Below are 17,156 nucleotides of genomic sequence, written 5' to 3'. Positions count from 1 at the left end.
ACGATAAGGAGCTCTAGAGATTGGTGCCGTGCCTGGCACTAAATCAATGCTGAAATCCACTTCCCGAACGGGAGGAAAACCAGGAATCTCCTCGGGAAAAACATCCGGAAAGTCGCAAACCACTGGAATGTCACTGACACCGACACTACCTGCGGACGAATCAATAGCATAGATAAGGTAGCCTTCCCCGCCCGACTCTAAAGCACGACAGGCTTTCAGAGCAGAAACCACAGGCATCGGGGGTCGCGCTCCCTTTCCATAGAAAAACCAACTGTCGCCCTCAACTGGACGAAACTGCACGAACTTCTGGTAACAGTCCACAGTAGCTCTAAACACAGTCAGCACATCTATTCCCAGAATGCAATCAAAATCCTCCATCGCAAGAATCATCAAATTAGCAGTTAAAACATTACCCTCAAACTCTAGAGGACAACCCAAAACTAGACGTCTAGCTAACACCGAATGACCCATCGGTGTGGAAACAGATACCACAACGTCCAAAGAAGTGAAAGGTAACGCATGACGCTTAGCAAACCTCGCAGATATGAATGAATGCGATGCACCAGTATCAATGAGAACGTAAGCAGGTAATCCACATAATAAAAACACACCTGCGATAACTCTCTCGTTCTCCTCAGCGGCCTGATCCTGGTTAAGAGCAAAGACCTGCCCTTGAGTACGCGGTCGGAGGTTAGAACCCTGAGTAGACCGTCCCTGCTGTGGCCTCTGATGAACTGAAGCCTGAGAACCAGATCCTGATCCTCCGCCCGTCTGTGGACAATCTCTCTTCATATGGCCCATCTCACCGCACCTGTAACAAGCACCCGCAACCTTGCGACAACGCTCCGTCGGATGATCCTTCCCGCAATGCTGACACGGGCCTTTCTTCCTCCCAAAATGGTGAACTCCCCCAGATCCAGAGGAAGAGGAAGTAGATCCAGTCTTCTTAAATGTTTGGGCGCGGGGACCCAAAGAACTAGTAGGACGAGCAGACTGCATGGCTCGACCCCTCAGCAAACTGCCCTCAGCTTGGCGACAACGGTTCACAAGGCCCTCATACGATGTCGGATCATCGCAGACAACAACTCGATCATAAATCTCCTGATTGAGGCCCTGGAGAAAATGGTTATACTTGGCACTAGCATTGTCACTGACATGCGGTACGTACGGAAGCAACTCAAAGAACTTCTGCTGATACTCATCAACAGACAAGCTTCCCTGCTTCAGATTGATCAACTCAATCGCCTTGGTCTGCAGAAGAGCTGGCGGAAAGTAAAGCAGCATGAAAGCGGCTCGGAAATCGGCCCAAAGAACTCGACCCTGTCGCTGAACTATCGGTGCAGAGGTAGACCTCCACCACTTACGCGCACCACCCTCCAGCAAGAAATCAAGGGTATCCATCTGCTGCTCCGCCGAGCACTGAAAAGTCTTGAAGCAGCTCTCCATCCTCTCAAGCCAGTTCTCCGCAACATCCGGAGTCTCACCGCCCGAAAGAGGTTTCGGCCCCATCTGCAAGAACCGATGCATGCTAAAACTCCGAGGCTCATCACGACGGTGATGACGGCGTTCTCGATGCTCTCGGCGACGCTCCCGATCGTCGCGGTCTCCCCAGCGTCCAACGCTGCCATGACTACTAGCATCATCGTCATAACCAGACATCTCTTAGCTACAAAAGTTACCAGAGATTAAACCCAAAAAGAACAGTTCTAAATCCCAAAATCTTAATGCATGCTCTGATACCATAAATGTAGTGACCCGTTCCAGAATCACCTACTAATCAGAACTTAAGCATGCAAAATTAACACTAAAAACTGAATCAGGTAAACAGCGGAAAAACAGTTATACAACCCAATCGAATATCTGTAAGTAAAATACTTAAACAACCAAATCGAACTAAAATCCAAAAACAAATACCAACAACTACAGGTCAACCTCTGCTAGCTCCCTGTCCACTCCCTCCTGGACCATCCAACCTGAGACCTGCCCCATCGAATAGGGTGTCCAAAACAAAGATAAACCGAGGACGTGAGCATAAAACGCTCAGCACCGAAAGCATGAGTATACAAGACTATGACATGCATGTATGCAAAATGTACTGAATACCAGGATCTGGGTATAACGAAATACTGCTCAGGTAAATGACGTCAAGGTATGTAGCACTCTGCGCCGTCGCACCAGGAGGTGGCTCCCATACCAAAATAAACCTGTGGATATACCGGTCACCTGACCACCGTCGGCCAACGGGGTCCAACCATCCACAACAAACGAGGGCTGAGCACCCTCTCAACAGGCTATCTCAAAGATAATCAGGCCCAATATGATTATGCAAATGCCGCATAATAAACCATGCATCATATGACAGATAATAATGCAACATATAAACATGCAACACATAGTAAAGCATACTCAATCCTGCTATCTCGGATAGTACTTCCGTACCTCAAACCAGAAGATCCTAGCAATCAGCCCTAGAACCAAGCCTGCGTCCAAAGTCAGCCCACTGATGCCGCTAACTCCCAACTAGAGCACAGCTCCGCTACAAAACCAGTAGTTCCCCGCTAGAGCCTGAACCTCGGGAAAAGACTAGAAACCTCTCAGAAACGACTAAAACGCTCTGGAACACTCGGAATTGGCGAGTTAGAAATGAAGCCTCGCGCCTCTATTTATAGACAACGATCGGACGATCCGATCCACTTCGGACGCTCCGATCCGGAACACTTCGGACGATCCGAACCCACTTCGGACGATCCGATCATTGCATGTCTTCCACGTGTCCAGCCACCTGTCTTCGGACGATCCGATCTACTTCGGACGATCCGAACTCTGCATGGCTTCCGCATGTCCAACCACCTGTCTCGGACGATCCGAACCCTGATCGGACGATCCGAACTCTGCATGGCTTCCATGCGTCCAACCACCTGTCTCGGACGATCCGAACCCTCTTCGGACGATCCGAACTCTCTTCGGACGATCCGAACTCGTTCGGTCCTTCCGATCCCACCGAAATATATTTAATCCAATAATTAACTCAAATTAGGCATCGGGATACTACAAAATATCAGTGGCCGCTTAAATTATTCTCGAAGGAATTCAGACCAGTTTGCACACTCTCATCTCAACCATTTCTGATATGAAGTCAACATAATTTCTGCACACATTGAAGATTGATTCTACAAAGGATAATACTTTGAAGAGCCTTAACCAGGTCACCAAAGACATTGATACTTTATTTATCCTAGTATATCAATTAAAGAAGGACATAGTGACAGTTCCAGCCCTTTTCCAGACTCAGGACATGCTGATCAATCGAATGGATTTTATACAAACAAGCATGACAAAGAGAATGGATTTGATGAAGGAACAATTGTTGAATGCTATATCCCATGTCACTTCAGAGGTCCATATCTTATCCAATAAAGTTGATGGTGTTGACAGAAATGGGGAAGAAGGACAGCAGCAGCAAAAATCTAATAAGAGACCAAGTCAACCGACTGATCAAGGACCAGCTGATAAAAGAACCAAGAAATGAAGAACAATTCAGATCAGTTAGAAGATAGTCTCTATATTCAGTTATTAGTTTTGGCAGATTTTCATTCAGTAGAAGATTCTTTTATTCTAAGATTATATTATTCTTTCATTCCTTGTACGAATCTGTACAGTGAAAGATTTGTCAATAAAAGATGATTTTATCTACAAAAGTTCAGTTTGATCAATTAGTAAATTTTAAGTTTTTTCAAACACCAAAAAGGGGAAAATTGTCGGAATCATAATTTCGGAGTTTAACAAGTTGAGCGTGAAAATATTGAAGAACTGATCAAGACAACTTAACTGGAGATGTGTAACTGATAGTTGCCCGAACTGAAGATTAATGTGCAATTTATTAAAGGCAACTGAAGTGTTCAAAGCTAACTGAAGCTGTGTAGTCACATCAATCAGTTATTCATATCGGCTATAAAGAGTCAACTGATAAATCAGCTCGACAAGTCATCAGTTAAGGAACATAGCTATCAAGCGATAATTTATACATAAGCAGACTGCAACTTATAGTGGGAACGCTGCATTTCAGAAAAATTACGGTGTACGATTGTCAGAAGAATGTTGACGTGTCTAACAGATATAGAAAATTCAAACGCATTCAATGTTACTGTTGGAAGAAAAGCGTTAAATAGCCGAGAAGATCAGCTGAGAAAGAGTTACGAAGTTACCCAATTAGAAGCGCGCACATTCATTCTACACACCAAACTATTATTAGTTACAAGAAGCTCTCGCTTGTTAGATTTATCATAGATTTCAGGCTATATTTTGAGCCTAAGCACAAATACTTATTGTTGTAATATTAGATCTTTTAGAATCAGTTATGCTGAAAAATTACATCAGTTGAGTACTGATAATGTAACGTCTACTTTTTTAAAAAAATGCGGAAATATATATAGTATATATTTTTTAAAAGCATTTTTGAAATAACATTTAAAAATTATCTTAAAAATTGGACAGCAAAAATAGCGCAGTTTAAAATAACCTAACTCATGCAAAATCATACATAAACATAAACGTAAAAAATCTTAAAATCATCAATGTATTAAAATATTCCTCTCCTCTCAAATCGCATAAAACATTATGCGGAAAACATGCGGTCCTTGGGTTATGTCACCGCACCAGAACTATCTACTCAGAGTTCAGCACCTCCAGTCTCCTCAGCATCAAGCTCACCTGCATCAAACATGCCTACTGAGTCTAAAGACTCAACACACCTGCACCGTTAATAGCAAATACATATACATAGCACACAACAGTGAAAAACATCATACTCAACATACCTTTCATGAACTTTAGAAACGTAACATAAACGTGTCGTGCAAAATCATGACGTGTCAAAACAGCTCATCGTTAATCATCATTCATCATTCATCGTTCATCATTTATCATTCATCGTTCATCATTCATCGTTCATCATTTATCATTTTCTTTGGTGAATTCAGTCCATTAGATATGACTATCGTACATCATCATTATCATTTACGATGGATCCATCATACATAGAACCACAGTACCCGGCGGCTGTCGGACATCAGTGACAGGATCACCCATCTACTGTACCTAGGCCTCATCATCAGCATTTACATATACGTCTTAAACATTTACATATACTTCGTTAGCCACAACTAATTCCCGTCATTCAAAACATTATCATTTTTATCACTTATAAAAATCTTGCACATATGAAATTTTCTTTAAATTCAATCAAGCAACGTATATTTTCATAATGTCTTAAATCGTGAATCATGAAGCATGAACATTTAAATTATAAAAAAATTGTGCTTAGGGCGCTGCCAAGACCAAAATCTCACCCCAGGTGCAATATAAAAATTTTGCCCTGGAAATCCAAAAATTACCGTTTTGTCCCTAGATGTAAAATTTCACATTTTTGACATTTTCTTAATTACATCGACTCTAACATGCCTCAAATAATTATTTAATCATAGATGAATTTTCACATATTTTTATTTGGCTTAAATCGATGAGTTTTAAATTAATATTTAAATATAACATATTAATGCGTTTTAATCCCGAATTAAACCAAACCTTAGCATAAAATTACCAAATTCAAAATCCTAGACTTCTAATAATTATTTGAGCTTAAATATAATTTTTCATAATTTTTTTAAGCTTAAATCTAGACGTTTCAATTAATTCTTTAATTAATGTTTCGTGCGGCGATTAAATCTTGGATAAATCCAAAACTCGTTATTTTGATCCGAAACTTACCAAACTCTAAAAAATATCCCAAAAAATATTTAAAAGCATTCTTAGACGTAAACTCGAGCTCATTTCATAATTTAACCGAATTGTTTTAAATTTTGGACCGGGGTCCCGGTTTTAACTCGAATCGAACCGAAACTTAACCAAAACTTTCTCAACTTTTTAACATACTTTAAAAACACTATAATGGTCCTGAAATCTTAATTTTAGACCCTTAAACCCACGGCTGATGGTTCCAGACAATGCCATAAATTTCGGCCCTACCCCATTTTTGTACCCTATTACCCTTTTCTTCTCCAACTCGAATCCTAGCTCACCACCGACGGATCAAGCCTCGACTCCACATTACGCAAACCACCCTAGGACTCTACTGGACCGAGCCAACCCAAAGATTCAGCTCCATGCAGCCTACATCACCAACCCAATCGCTAGGAACCAAAACACACAATTCGAACCCAACTCGCCCAACTCTCTCTTGCGGCTTCTAGGAAAGGACCAGCATCATTCATGCCTTTCGAGACCATGGTTCAAACCCACCAGAGTCTGTCCAAGGTCTAGAGTCGCCCTTGCACCACCGACCCTCGCCTACACCCCGATCTAACCAAAGAAAACGAGGAACCCCTAGCCCGCTACCCTCTCGGCCTACACTCTAACCCCACCAAACTTTACACCAGCTTCACAACCTCGCTCTGCTCTCCTGAACGTTCCCTTAACATCAACAAAACTGTGGGGACCCGAACCTAATTCAACACTTAATTTTTATTTGGATCAAAGTTAACAACTAAGTAATAGTGGGAAATAAATTTTTTTTAATATACAAGTGCGGAAACGTAAGATAATAAATCTAATACACGTGTCAGTGTAATAGTACAAATCTTGCACAACATTTATTTAACTTAATTAAAGTTCAGTCGTTATGTCAAGTACTGAAATCACTCTACTCTAAGTCCGGATCTCCACGCTAATCTTGAATCTCTCATCCTCTTCCTGATCCTGATCATGCCCCACCTGTTGTCATGCACACATACAAAACAAGACAACAACCGGATAACTCCAGTGAGAAATACATCCCAGTATAAACAATGTATACATGCAACCATATGTACAATATAAAAGCATATAACAGATATTCATAACATGTATCAAATCAGAAACATAAACACTCAGACTCAGACTCATTCCTAATCTAGGGATCTCGGTGTCTGGATATTGACAAATACATCGAATCTTAGTCGATAGGAATGAATCAATTCCTAAACGGCATCGATATAGTTCATCTATCCAGTGTCTGGGCGAATCGGCCACATAATTGACGAATCAGCCAATAACTAGGCGAATCAGCCAGTGACTAGGCAAATCAGCCGATAGCTAGACGAATCAGTCTATGACTCAATACATACACTGTCTATGAATAAATAGACCACACACATCAATATCATTAATTGCAAATATTACTGCAATAAACTAAGGTATGTGATTTAGGGAAACTCGAGTCAAACCTCACTCGAGTTGTGCAATCCCAACTTAACATTAGTTTATACCTTTCTTACTGTCTTTCTAAATCTGTCGAAGTCTCGAACGCAAAGTCTGTAAATACTCAATCTGGCAATGACAATAACGAGGAATACAATATCAATATCCCAATCAATCGATATTGGATATAATCAGAACTAAATCACATTCTGTTTCAACGGCATAGCTGCACAATCTCAATATACCCAATCATACAATCAACAGATATCAATTCCTGTAACTCATAATCAATAACGATACACATCTGATATCATATTTCAACCCAATCAACTCTGAAATTCATAACAATTCCATAATCAGTCTGTTTTTCAATCTGTCTTTGATTCTAAGATGTCTAACATGTCAAGAACATCATATATGAATCATATTCAATTATGACAATATCATAATTTCAAGAAATGTCAAAACGTAATAAAACTTACGTCCAGTTGTAGTCTGCGTCGATAAGAACACAGTATCGAAGTCGGATTCAAAATCTGATGGACGGATCAAAATGTAAAGGCGTAAGGATTTTCAACAACTCTCTGAAGACTTCTCTTGATTTTTACGGATTCTGAGGGATAAAATCGTTTGTTAATATATATATACAATTAGGGGTGGGTACGGTACGGTACGGTATACCGTACCGAACTACGGTACCGTATAACGTACCGAAAATATCGGTATGAAATTTTTTCATACCGATACCGAAATTTCAGTATACCGCACATGCGGTATACCGATTTTTCGGTATGAAAAAAACTCATACCGGTACCGTACCGACACCGAATATTTTGTCGGTATACCGACATTTTTTTGGTATATCGAACTTAAATTTTAAAAAAAATAATAATAAAAAATTATTTTCGGTATTTCGGTATATACCGAAATACCGAAAAAAAATTATTTCATACCGATACCGAAAATTTCGCCGTACCGAAATTTTCGGTATACCGATTTTTTCGGTAAGTTCGGTATTTTTTTCGGCACGATTTTTCGGTATTTCGGTATTTTTTACCACCCCTATATACAATGCATGGCTAGGGGCAAGTGGCTAACTCTAGGTGATGCACGTCTCGCGCATATGCGCGACATCACTCGGCGCATATGCGCGAGACAATATGTCTCAGCGCGTAACCTTCACGGCGGCTCGCGCATATGCGCGCCCATCTTCCGCGCATATGCGCGAGGCCTTTGCTCATTTTTCCCAACTCTCGGGTACCCTCGCGCATATGCGCGGATTCGTATCGCGCATATGCGCGAGGTTCTCTGCCTCTTCCTCGCATATGCGCCCGACAGGAACGCACATATGCGCGAGGCTTCCACCTCACACATAATTCCAATCTCTTTTCCGTCTATCCTGGTCTAATCCGTGTTATCTATAATTTCGTCAATTAATCAACAAATCAATTTAGATTACAACACAGCAAATCTCGAGCATTAAAAAAAAAAGCAGTCCCTTGGCACAATTCCAGAAAACGTGAGTGGATGCAAAGCAATTTCTTGCAAGAGAATTTATATGGCCGATGCTTTAGCTGAAGGGACACTGCTGGAATTGAGATAAGGAGAGTGGGGATAATTTGACATGAAGAGGTGTCAGTTGGTTGGAATAAATGGGTGTAGGGTAACAAATAGTAAATCATTAAATAGTTAATAATCAATATAATGAGCCTTAATTATTAATTAAAAAGTTTAAAAGAGTTTTGAGTCCAATAAACTTAAAAATAGGCCTATTAAATCCAAACATACTCCCGAAAAATATTTTGTGTTGGAAAGTTTTTTAAAATATTAACGGAGCCCACAAAAAGTCCCCAAATTAGATAAAATTTACGTACCTTTAAAAATTAAAATTATGCGGGTAAAAATACCCAATAAATCCCAATTCTTGAAAAATACCTTTAAAACATCTTAAATTAATTAATAAAAATTAATCATGTCATAAAAATAATTTTCCTGATAATTATCTGGTTTTCATTCCTCGTTCGAGCGTGAAATAAAGCTTAAAAATCTTTAATGCACGAACCTTTAAAATTTCATGAAATAAATTTTATTATGCAATAATTATGCATAAAATGCATAAAAATAATTAAACACAATTTAATTAACACAATTTAATGAAATAAACAAGCATTTAATGCATTAATACAATTTAATAAAATACCAAAAAAAATTAATAATTTGCATGCATGTGCTTCACATGGACCTTCAAATATTTCGGAACGTTAACAGATAAAATTGTATTGAAACTAAAAGTTTCAATTTTGGCAATGTTAAGTGCAAACTGAAGTGGGCTTGTACAAAATGTTGTATAGGTCAAAGTCTTTTAGTAAACATCATATCCCCGGGATAGGAGGGGTGACGTAGGAGCTTTTGAAATCTCCGAACATCCACAAATATTGCGTCCTTTTATCTCAGTTTTATTCTATCTGTCATTCAGTTTATTTCTGCACTTTCATTAGTTAACTGATTGACATTGACAACAAGATTTCCGAATTCAGTTTATCAGTAAAATGATTCATCCTTCGAAAGTTGTGAAAATTGTCAAGTGTTTATTCAACCCTCCTTCTAAACACTTTAACACACCCAATCGATCCTAACAGTTGTTTAACAATCTTCAAATGACCATTCATCTGTATGAATGAACATCTTTACGCTCTTACCAATGAAACTTAGCTTTTACATCACATATGTAAGTTACGAGCTCGAACGACCTTTATCCTATTTTAAGCGGATGAACCGACTATGAAGAGGTTTAGAATATATAATGTGCTTCTTAACGAATTTCATGATTTTACGTTGAAAGACAGATCTTATGATATCTATTGTATATTCAAAAAATTTATCTATGCAGCTTACATTAGTATACAAATAAAATAAATGTCATAATTTGATAAAATAGTAAAATATTATTAAATAATGATTATTTTTACATAAAAGCCAATAAAGCTCAAACCACAAATTGCACACATTCTCTAACAAGTAAAAACAAGCTTATTTTTTTATATGACAAATCAACAAAATTTGTCTAGGTCAAAAGAATTGTAGAGTTTAGCTTTGATGAAAATAGAACGAGCACATGCAACTAAATTTTAAACAATATCCAAAACACATACGCAATATACATCCGGCTAAGACTTGTTAATTTACAGCATCTAGTTTATTTTTGTCCTATCATAACTGCTGATTTTTTACATATTAGTAAATAAATATCATTTTTGATTAGAAATTTAGACATCATTAGTTGGGAAAAAATAGGGTATAAAAAATTGATATGAATAATTAAAATCAAAACTTGAAAGAGTCGGTGAGAAATATTGGATTTTCAAGTGGGATAAATTTACTATTAGTAGTTTTCTGAAATTCGTTAACAATTAATGAGACACAATTGCCCCTGGATAAACCCAAGAAATGCCCAAAATACCCAATTTCTTAGCGCCATTAGTCTCCTCTCACCGACTGTCTATAGTACAATACTGGCCCGTCATCTACCATTTTACGATTTTTCAATGTGAAAATCACTCGTAGTGTTTGGGAAGAATTGGTTCGTGATTATTGCTTTTTGAGTTTCGCTTGCTACTCGTTTTTATCCATTCTGATTGAAATATGAATTCAGAAATAGGGTACTCGCGGAAAGCGTATTGAGCTTGATATGATGGGCTTTTTGTTTCAAATCTTGTTTATTTCAATGAAAGAGAACAGAAAGAATCTTATATACATGTTTTCTTTGTTGTGATTTGATATGTAATTAACAATTTGTAAAGATGGTCGGGGTTTAATGTTTTCCAAGTTTATGCCTGTCTTTTTTTTTCCCCGATTTTATGCATGTAACGGGTCAATCAAATATTGTAAATTCGGAAATGATTGTTTTTGTTAATTTTTTTTATTTCAGAAATTGGAGATGGGATTTAAAAAAGTGTACAAGTGTTTACAGGAGCTATTCCCGCAGGTAAATTTGGGTTCCGAGGTTTTGTTATGATAATTGGATTGGTGATCGGATTTTAGGCTTTGCGATGGTTTTGACTTACTGTACGAAATTCTGAGTATATTATCTGTTCGTGAACATACTTGTGTTGCTTATGAAAATATATAATGATTAAGAGTTACAAAAACAAACCGAAAAGGTTATGATTCTTTATAAAATTATGAAATTGATTTTTTTTGCCGAGATGCTTAGCTTGGTTTTTTGCTGTACTGGATATATATTTAATGTGATTATCTAAATAGTTTTCTGATAGAATGAATTGTTGTAGTTTGAGAAAAACGAATTATGATATTCCTTTGTGTGAATAGGGAGTTGCTATGTTTTTGCTATATCCTTTCATCTTGGTGACAGATTGATTCTCGAGCTCTTAGAGCTGTTGCTATTGAGCATAGCAAGGATCCTGATGCAGCTGTGGAGGCCGTGCTTGCGGAGATCATTCCTTTCTTTGATGATAGATCTAGATCAAATATTCCTTTGATCGGGAGCATTTCAATGGGTAACTCACCCAATGGTGATAGTTATTTTGAGTGCAATTCTAAAATTGAACTTTTATTGCTTTTTATGATTACTTGCTGAGCTACTTAGTTCTATGTTGAAGTTTTAACTGGTCCTACTGTTTCCATGTCTTGATTCTAATTGTTTTTTTAGAAGCTATTGCCCCTACACAATTGGTGGATAGTATGTCTCGAGAAACAATAGACCCAACTCAAGATATTTTTGTGAATAATATGAATGATGGAAAGCACCAGTCTTTGCATGATGGAATTAGTGGGAGTGATGAGTTCTTCTATGACGCATACAGCGGGCAACATGAAGGAGAGGGCATCACTGCTGAAATAACTTTGTCACAGAATTGTGGTGAAACTAGCATGAAAACTCTTATACCTGTCATGTTGAAGGATGAAAACGGGATAAATATTCTTGAAAGTGAAGTGTCTGTGGACCCAGAAAGAAAAGTACCAAATGGAGTTGATAATTATCCCGAAAGCAGCATCAAAACTTCAACTGATAAAAATTCATGTCTTACACTGGGAACTATGGAAAATGTGGATATGGGTGTCGATCAAGTCACAAATCTCACTCAACAAAGGAATGACTTTGATGGTCACATGGCCACCAGTGAAGAAAATGATCAAGGAAAGCAGATCGCAGATGGTGAAAAGTTATTTTCTGACCCTGCTACTGTGGCTGTTCAAGATCTAACAACTGAAAGAAGTGTCCAGTTGATAGTGCTGCCTGACGTGCATGGAGGTGATTCCGACGACACCGTTCGTATTGAAGATGAGTTTACCTTGTCCGAAACTATGTCCGAATCTGGAGGAATACAAACCATAAATGTCCTAGATGAAATTGTTGCTGACGCCAGTAATAATAAGGTATCAGCTGTATATGACTCTCATTGCCTCCGATGATATATGATGTCGATATGGTAATGTTTAAAACCTGATGCATAACCAGCTGTGTAGTAAGAAAATCTATATATTAATATATAACATGACCTTGAATCTTCTTGTTATTTATGCATGGTAACTTGATGTTTGGAAGACTTTTACTGCCTCATCATAGAATTAATTTTTCAATTTGGTGGGGAAAAGATAGAGACAAACATAGACCCAAATATGTGATATTCAACATCATTGTTTTCTGTAGTTCAATGTACACTTAACATATAAGTTTTCATTGAGAATCGGGCTCATCTAAGCACGATAGTTCTGTTTGTTGCATTAGAGATCTGGAAAAAGAAAAATTAAGGGATGGGCGAAATGGTTGTAGCCTTTATGCTAGGCCTTCATTATATGCCAAGGATGCCTAAATATTGTGGTCTGACGAAGAACATAAAGTTGTTTTTCTTTCCAAATGATTGCTTGGAATGTTGCAAATTCTTTTCATAGCTTACTTATGAAAATTAAGAAATAACAAAGAATGGTTATTTTGTAACTCAGCAGTCATTGTCATTACAATTTTTTGAGGTTTTTGTGTTTGGATCAATTGAACTGTAGCAGAAAACATTGTTCTCCACCATGGAGTCCGTTGTCAGCATGATGAGGGAAGTGGAGCTGAAAGAGCAAGTTGCTGGAAAAGCAAAAGAGGATGCTTTTAAAGAAGACTCTGATGCACTGGATAAGGTGGAGGAGCTTAAACAGATGCTACAAAATGCAAAAGAAGCGAATGACATGGTTGTAATTCTTTTACTTAGTAGCTAAATATTCCTTCAAGGTAATGTGAAGGACACACTGTTCTTCTACTAAACTATCTTTCCCGCATGGCTTATTCCCCTCTCAGCATGCTGGAGAAGTATATGGTGAAAAGGCCATCCTTGCAACCGAGTTGAGAGAACTCCAGTCTCGATTGCTCTTCTTGTCAGATGAAAAAGATAAATCTCTCGCAATTCTTTATGAGGTGGCTTTTTTCTTATCTTTGACCATTCTCTTGTTACATAGTCAGTATAAAATTCATTGAGTATAATTTTTTAGCACATTTAAGTTGGTGGTCTACTTTTGTGTGATTCACTGAAAGTATTTTGATTTATGGCACTGATATACTTTGTTTCATAAACTATTTCTTATGGGTTTGAAAAGATTGGATTTTGTTTGATATTTCTTTCCTCAATCTCACTTTTGTGTTTTACTTTCTGATTTCTTTTTTCGAAACAAAGGAACAGTGAAAATGTAACTGTCAGGTTTTTTAATAGCTATTGTTATGAAGTAATGGCTGAGTCATGGATATGGGTTCAATAGTACTTGGCCTCGTTGTTGCTCATTTTCCGTGGCTGCATTTTGTCTTGTTTAGTTTGTTTTAAAGTTACATATGTGTGCTTTTCATCCACAATGTATGTGTGCTTCTACTTGTTATATTATATTAGATGCATGTACCTCTTGTAATCCTTCTTAAATCTAAATCTTATGCTGTTCATTTTATTGGAGTTAAAAATTGGTGACCATGTATCGTACAAAGTTCTTCCTTGAGTTTTTGTGATTTTCTTCTGGATCATTTATGTCTATACTATTATTTAGTTTGCGATCCCATTCTTTATATCATACACTCTTCTGACTTGATGAATCCAACCAGTTAAGTTCTATCCCATGCTAAAATATTTGAAAATGCTTAAAATGAATGCAAGTGCTTGTAGCATTAACCACCATAGTCACTCTCATTTGTATCGATCATGATCCTGCAGATGCATCAAATATTACAGGAGCGATTAGCTGCAGCTGAGAATGACATTAAATCTGTGGAGCAAGAAAAAATAGAAAAGCAAAAGTTTGCACAGAAAGCACTTGCTGAGCATGAAATGGATATGAAAAAAGTGATACGAGAGACAAACAACCTTAAACAACAGGCAGAAGAAAATGCCAAGGTGGTGGAATCCTCTCTGTGTGGGTCTATCTTATTCCTGTCATGTTATCTAAGGCATTTGAACCGATAGAATTAAAATTTCAATTTGATTGATCGATTTATATTCCCGTGGTAGCAGTTTTGTTTAGTACTGTTTAAGTTATTTATAAGGTTGTGATTATATTTGGTGAATGGATTACAGCTGCGGGAATTTCTCGTGGATCGGGGTTGTGTTGTAGACATGTTACAGTAAGTTTTTCGCATTTCTTCTGCCGATTCTTCTTTTCTTAAGTGAGTCAAACTTACCTTTGTTCACATTTTGTATGGATCGAAGTACGCCTACGGACCTTTAGTGATGGGTTAATTTGTTAACGTCTCTTATTCCTTTGAAACATCTATTTGATTTCTTTTGTGCTAGAGTGGCAAAAACCTTATGCTGACGAGAATCTACCCGCTTATTCTTTCAGAGGAGAAATTGCTGTTATCTGTCAAGATGTGAAGCGGCTAAAGGAGAACTTAGACCAGCGTGTTCCATTGAGCAAATCACTTTCTTCCGCCCAGACTAGTTTCATTTTAGCTTCTTCTAGTTCATCATCCAAAAGCTCGATTCAAGATATAGTGGTGGCAGTTGCAGACCAAGATGATTTAATTGGGATTCCACAGAACATAGATCCAGCTACCCAGATCTCCACCAAGGATCGTAAGTCAGTTCTTGAAGAGGATTGGGATCTTCTCTGGCATTCGGAATTCGCGGATGATTAGATTCAAAGCACAGGTTAGCAAGGAAAACATCTTGAGGTGACATGCTCATTGCTTATTCCTAATGTATTAGCTGGTTCTGTTGTATTATATTTGTGTGTCTGAATTGTGTGATGGTTCTAGATGGTCACATCTTTCCATAATCAGTCGTTTGTGTTTGGAATTACGTGGATTCTGGATTGATTCAGTTATCTGTTCAGTATGATATAAATAATAATAATAATAATAATAATAATAATAATAGTAATAATAATAATACTATAGGCATTTCATTGTCAAGTGGCAATATATTTGTTTCATTCAAGCATTTGATAATAGTCTAGCTGCAGCTCATCGTTCTTCAGCTTTGCATTTGTGGGACAGATATAACACGAAATGGGCAGTCCATGTTTGCCAAAGATGGCTATAGGTGCATGATCAGATGGCCTCAACAAAGACAAGGGTCAATATTTGTGTGTCAGTACATGTTTGCTTCGTCCAATTTGTTGTGATTCTTGTGCTAGAAATCAAAACGTGCCTTTTTTTTCCCCGGTGCTGCTAATGGTCACTCACTCACTTAAATATGTAAGCACGTAAAACTGAGCTTAGTACCTCTTGGATTGAAATTGAGCTTAGGATGGGTAATTTCTTGCACTGTGAGGATGTGTCTTGTGAATCGAATTGTATTGCTTACCTGCACGATTAAAAGGGCCAAAAGACTAAAGAAATAAGAAAGCTCGGTTTCTATGGTATGTATTTCTCACAAAACTTCATCAGTCTCCACACTATACAACACCATCCAGACGTATATACACAAAAAGTACAAGAGCTTTCAGACTAAACAAAGCTTTCAGACTAAACAAAATTACGAGACCTAAGCTTGCACCGAAGGCCACAAGAACGGCTGACTTGTTCTATTTTAGAGGGATTTAACTAGCGTCATTTCCGTCGAAGAAACACTGTGTTGCTCATTCATGCAGCGTTTGGCCCTCCGCTTAAACCCTGTGTGTGTTATAGATCAGTAGTGAGAAGCTTGACTTGTCAATCATCCCAACTCAGAAGCAGAATTGTACATCTCCATATGATGTAAAGACGAGTCCTTTGCTGCCTTACTTGCTTCGAGAGGCGTCGAATCAACCCGAATTTCAAACTTCTTACTGAAAAAACTGAGCTTGTTCCCATGTTTATCAGCAATCAGGTTTGGGATATACTTGGCAATTTTTTTGACTCTAGAACTTTGTGCGTGAGGATATATATATATAACGGGAGGGGAGAGTGGAGATATGGAAATAGGAATTTGTGGTGCCAAGCAAATTGATTGTGGGCCAACACTGAATGACATTAAGATGAATTTGACATTGCCAAACTTGTAGCTTTGTCTGCTCGCCCTACCCTACTGGATAATGACTTTTACTCAACTTCTTTTTAGGGCCAGCATTGTTTTTCTATACAAGCATTGACATTATTAGATTCATCCTCACAAATATAGTCTTAGTTGCAATCCTCTACTTTTAAGTAAAAAATCTTGCATGTAAGTATCTGAATCGATCCTGGGATTCCATAAGCTTCTTGAAATAAAGATTATGTTTAACATACGGCCTGTTCAAATTACTTGAAATATTAAGATCTAGACTTCCTGTGAAATTCTCTAATTTTTTTTTTTAGAAATGAGTTAATTCTAGTCAGTGTTTCAAAAAGTGGTGGGCGGTGAGTGGACAATGTCTCACCCTATTGACATTTTTTTTAAATCTAAATATGTTATTCTTCTTCTTCGTCTCCATATTTTTCAATAATTTCTCTATATTATATTCAAACTCAAAATCAATTA

The 17,156-nt window shown here is 37.8% G+C and overlaps 1 protein-coding gene across 3 annotated transcripts; it reads left to right on the top strand.

Annotated features, from left to right (window-relative positions):
• The first annotated feature begins 10,665 nt into the window (after positions 1-10,665).
• LOC140808780 (uncharacterized) lies at positions 10,666-15,546 on the top strand. 3 transcript variants are annotated; one of them, XM_073166033.1, is made up of 9 exons: positions 10,666-10,813; positions 11,162-11,218; positions 11,606-11,750; positions 11,903-12,630; positions 13,255-13,431; positions 13,538-13,654; positions 14,433-14,612; positions 14,793-14,839; positions 15,058-15,546. In XM_073166033.1, exons 2-9 carry the CDS (start codon positions 11,171-11,173, stop codon positions 15,350-15,352), a joined length of 1,737 nt encoding a protein of 578 aa, XP_073022134.1. In that variant the 5' UTR covers positions 10,666-10,813; positions 11,162-11,170; the 3' UTR covers positions 15,353-15,546. The 3 variants fall into 3 exon arrangements, with proteins under 3 accessions (XP_073022134.1, XP_073022133.1, XP_073022132.1); XM_073166032.1 differs by having other exon boundaries at positions 11,606-11,765; positions 13,258-13,431; XM_073166031.1 differs by having other exon boundaries at positions 11,606-11,765.
• The last annotated feature ends 1,610 nt before the right edge of the window (positions 15,547-17,156 follow it).

Source organism: Primulina eburnea, chromosome 13 (assembly GCF_022965805.1).
Source record: "Primulina eburnea isolate SZY01 chromosome 13, ASM2296580v1, whole genome shotgun sequence".
Lineage (NCBI taxonomy): Eukaryota > Viridiplantae > Streptophyta > Magnoliopsida > Lamiales > Gesneriaceae > Primulina > Primulina eburnea.
The sequence above is the reverse complement of the archived record's forward strand: the minus strand, read 5'-3'. Positions and strand labels throughout refer to the sequence as shown.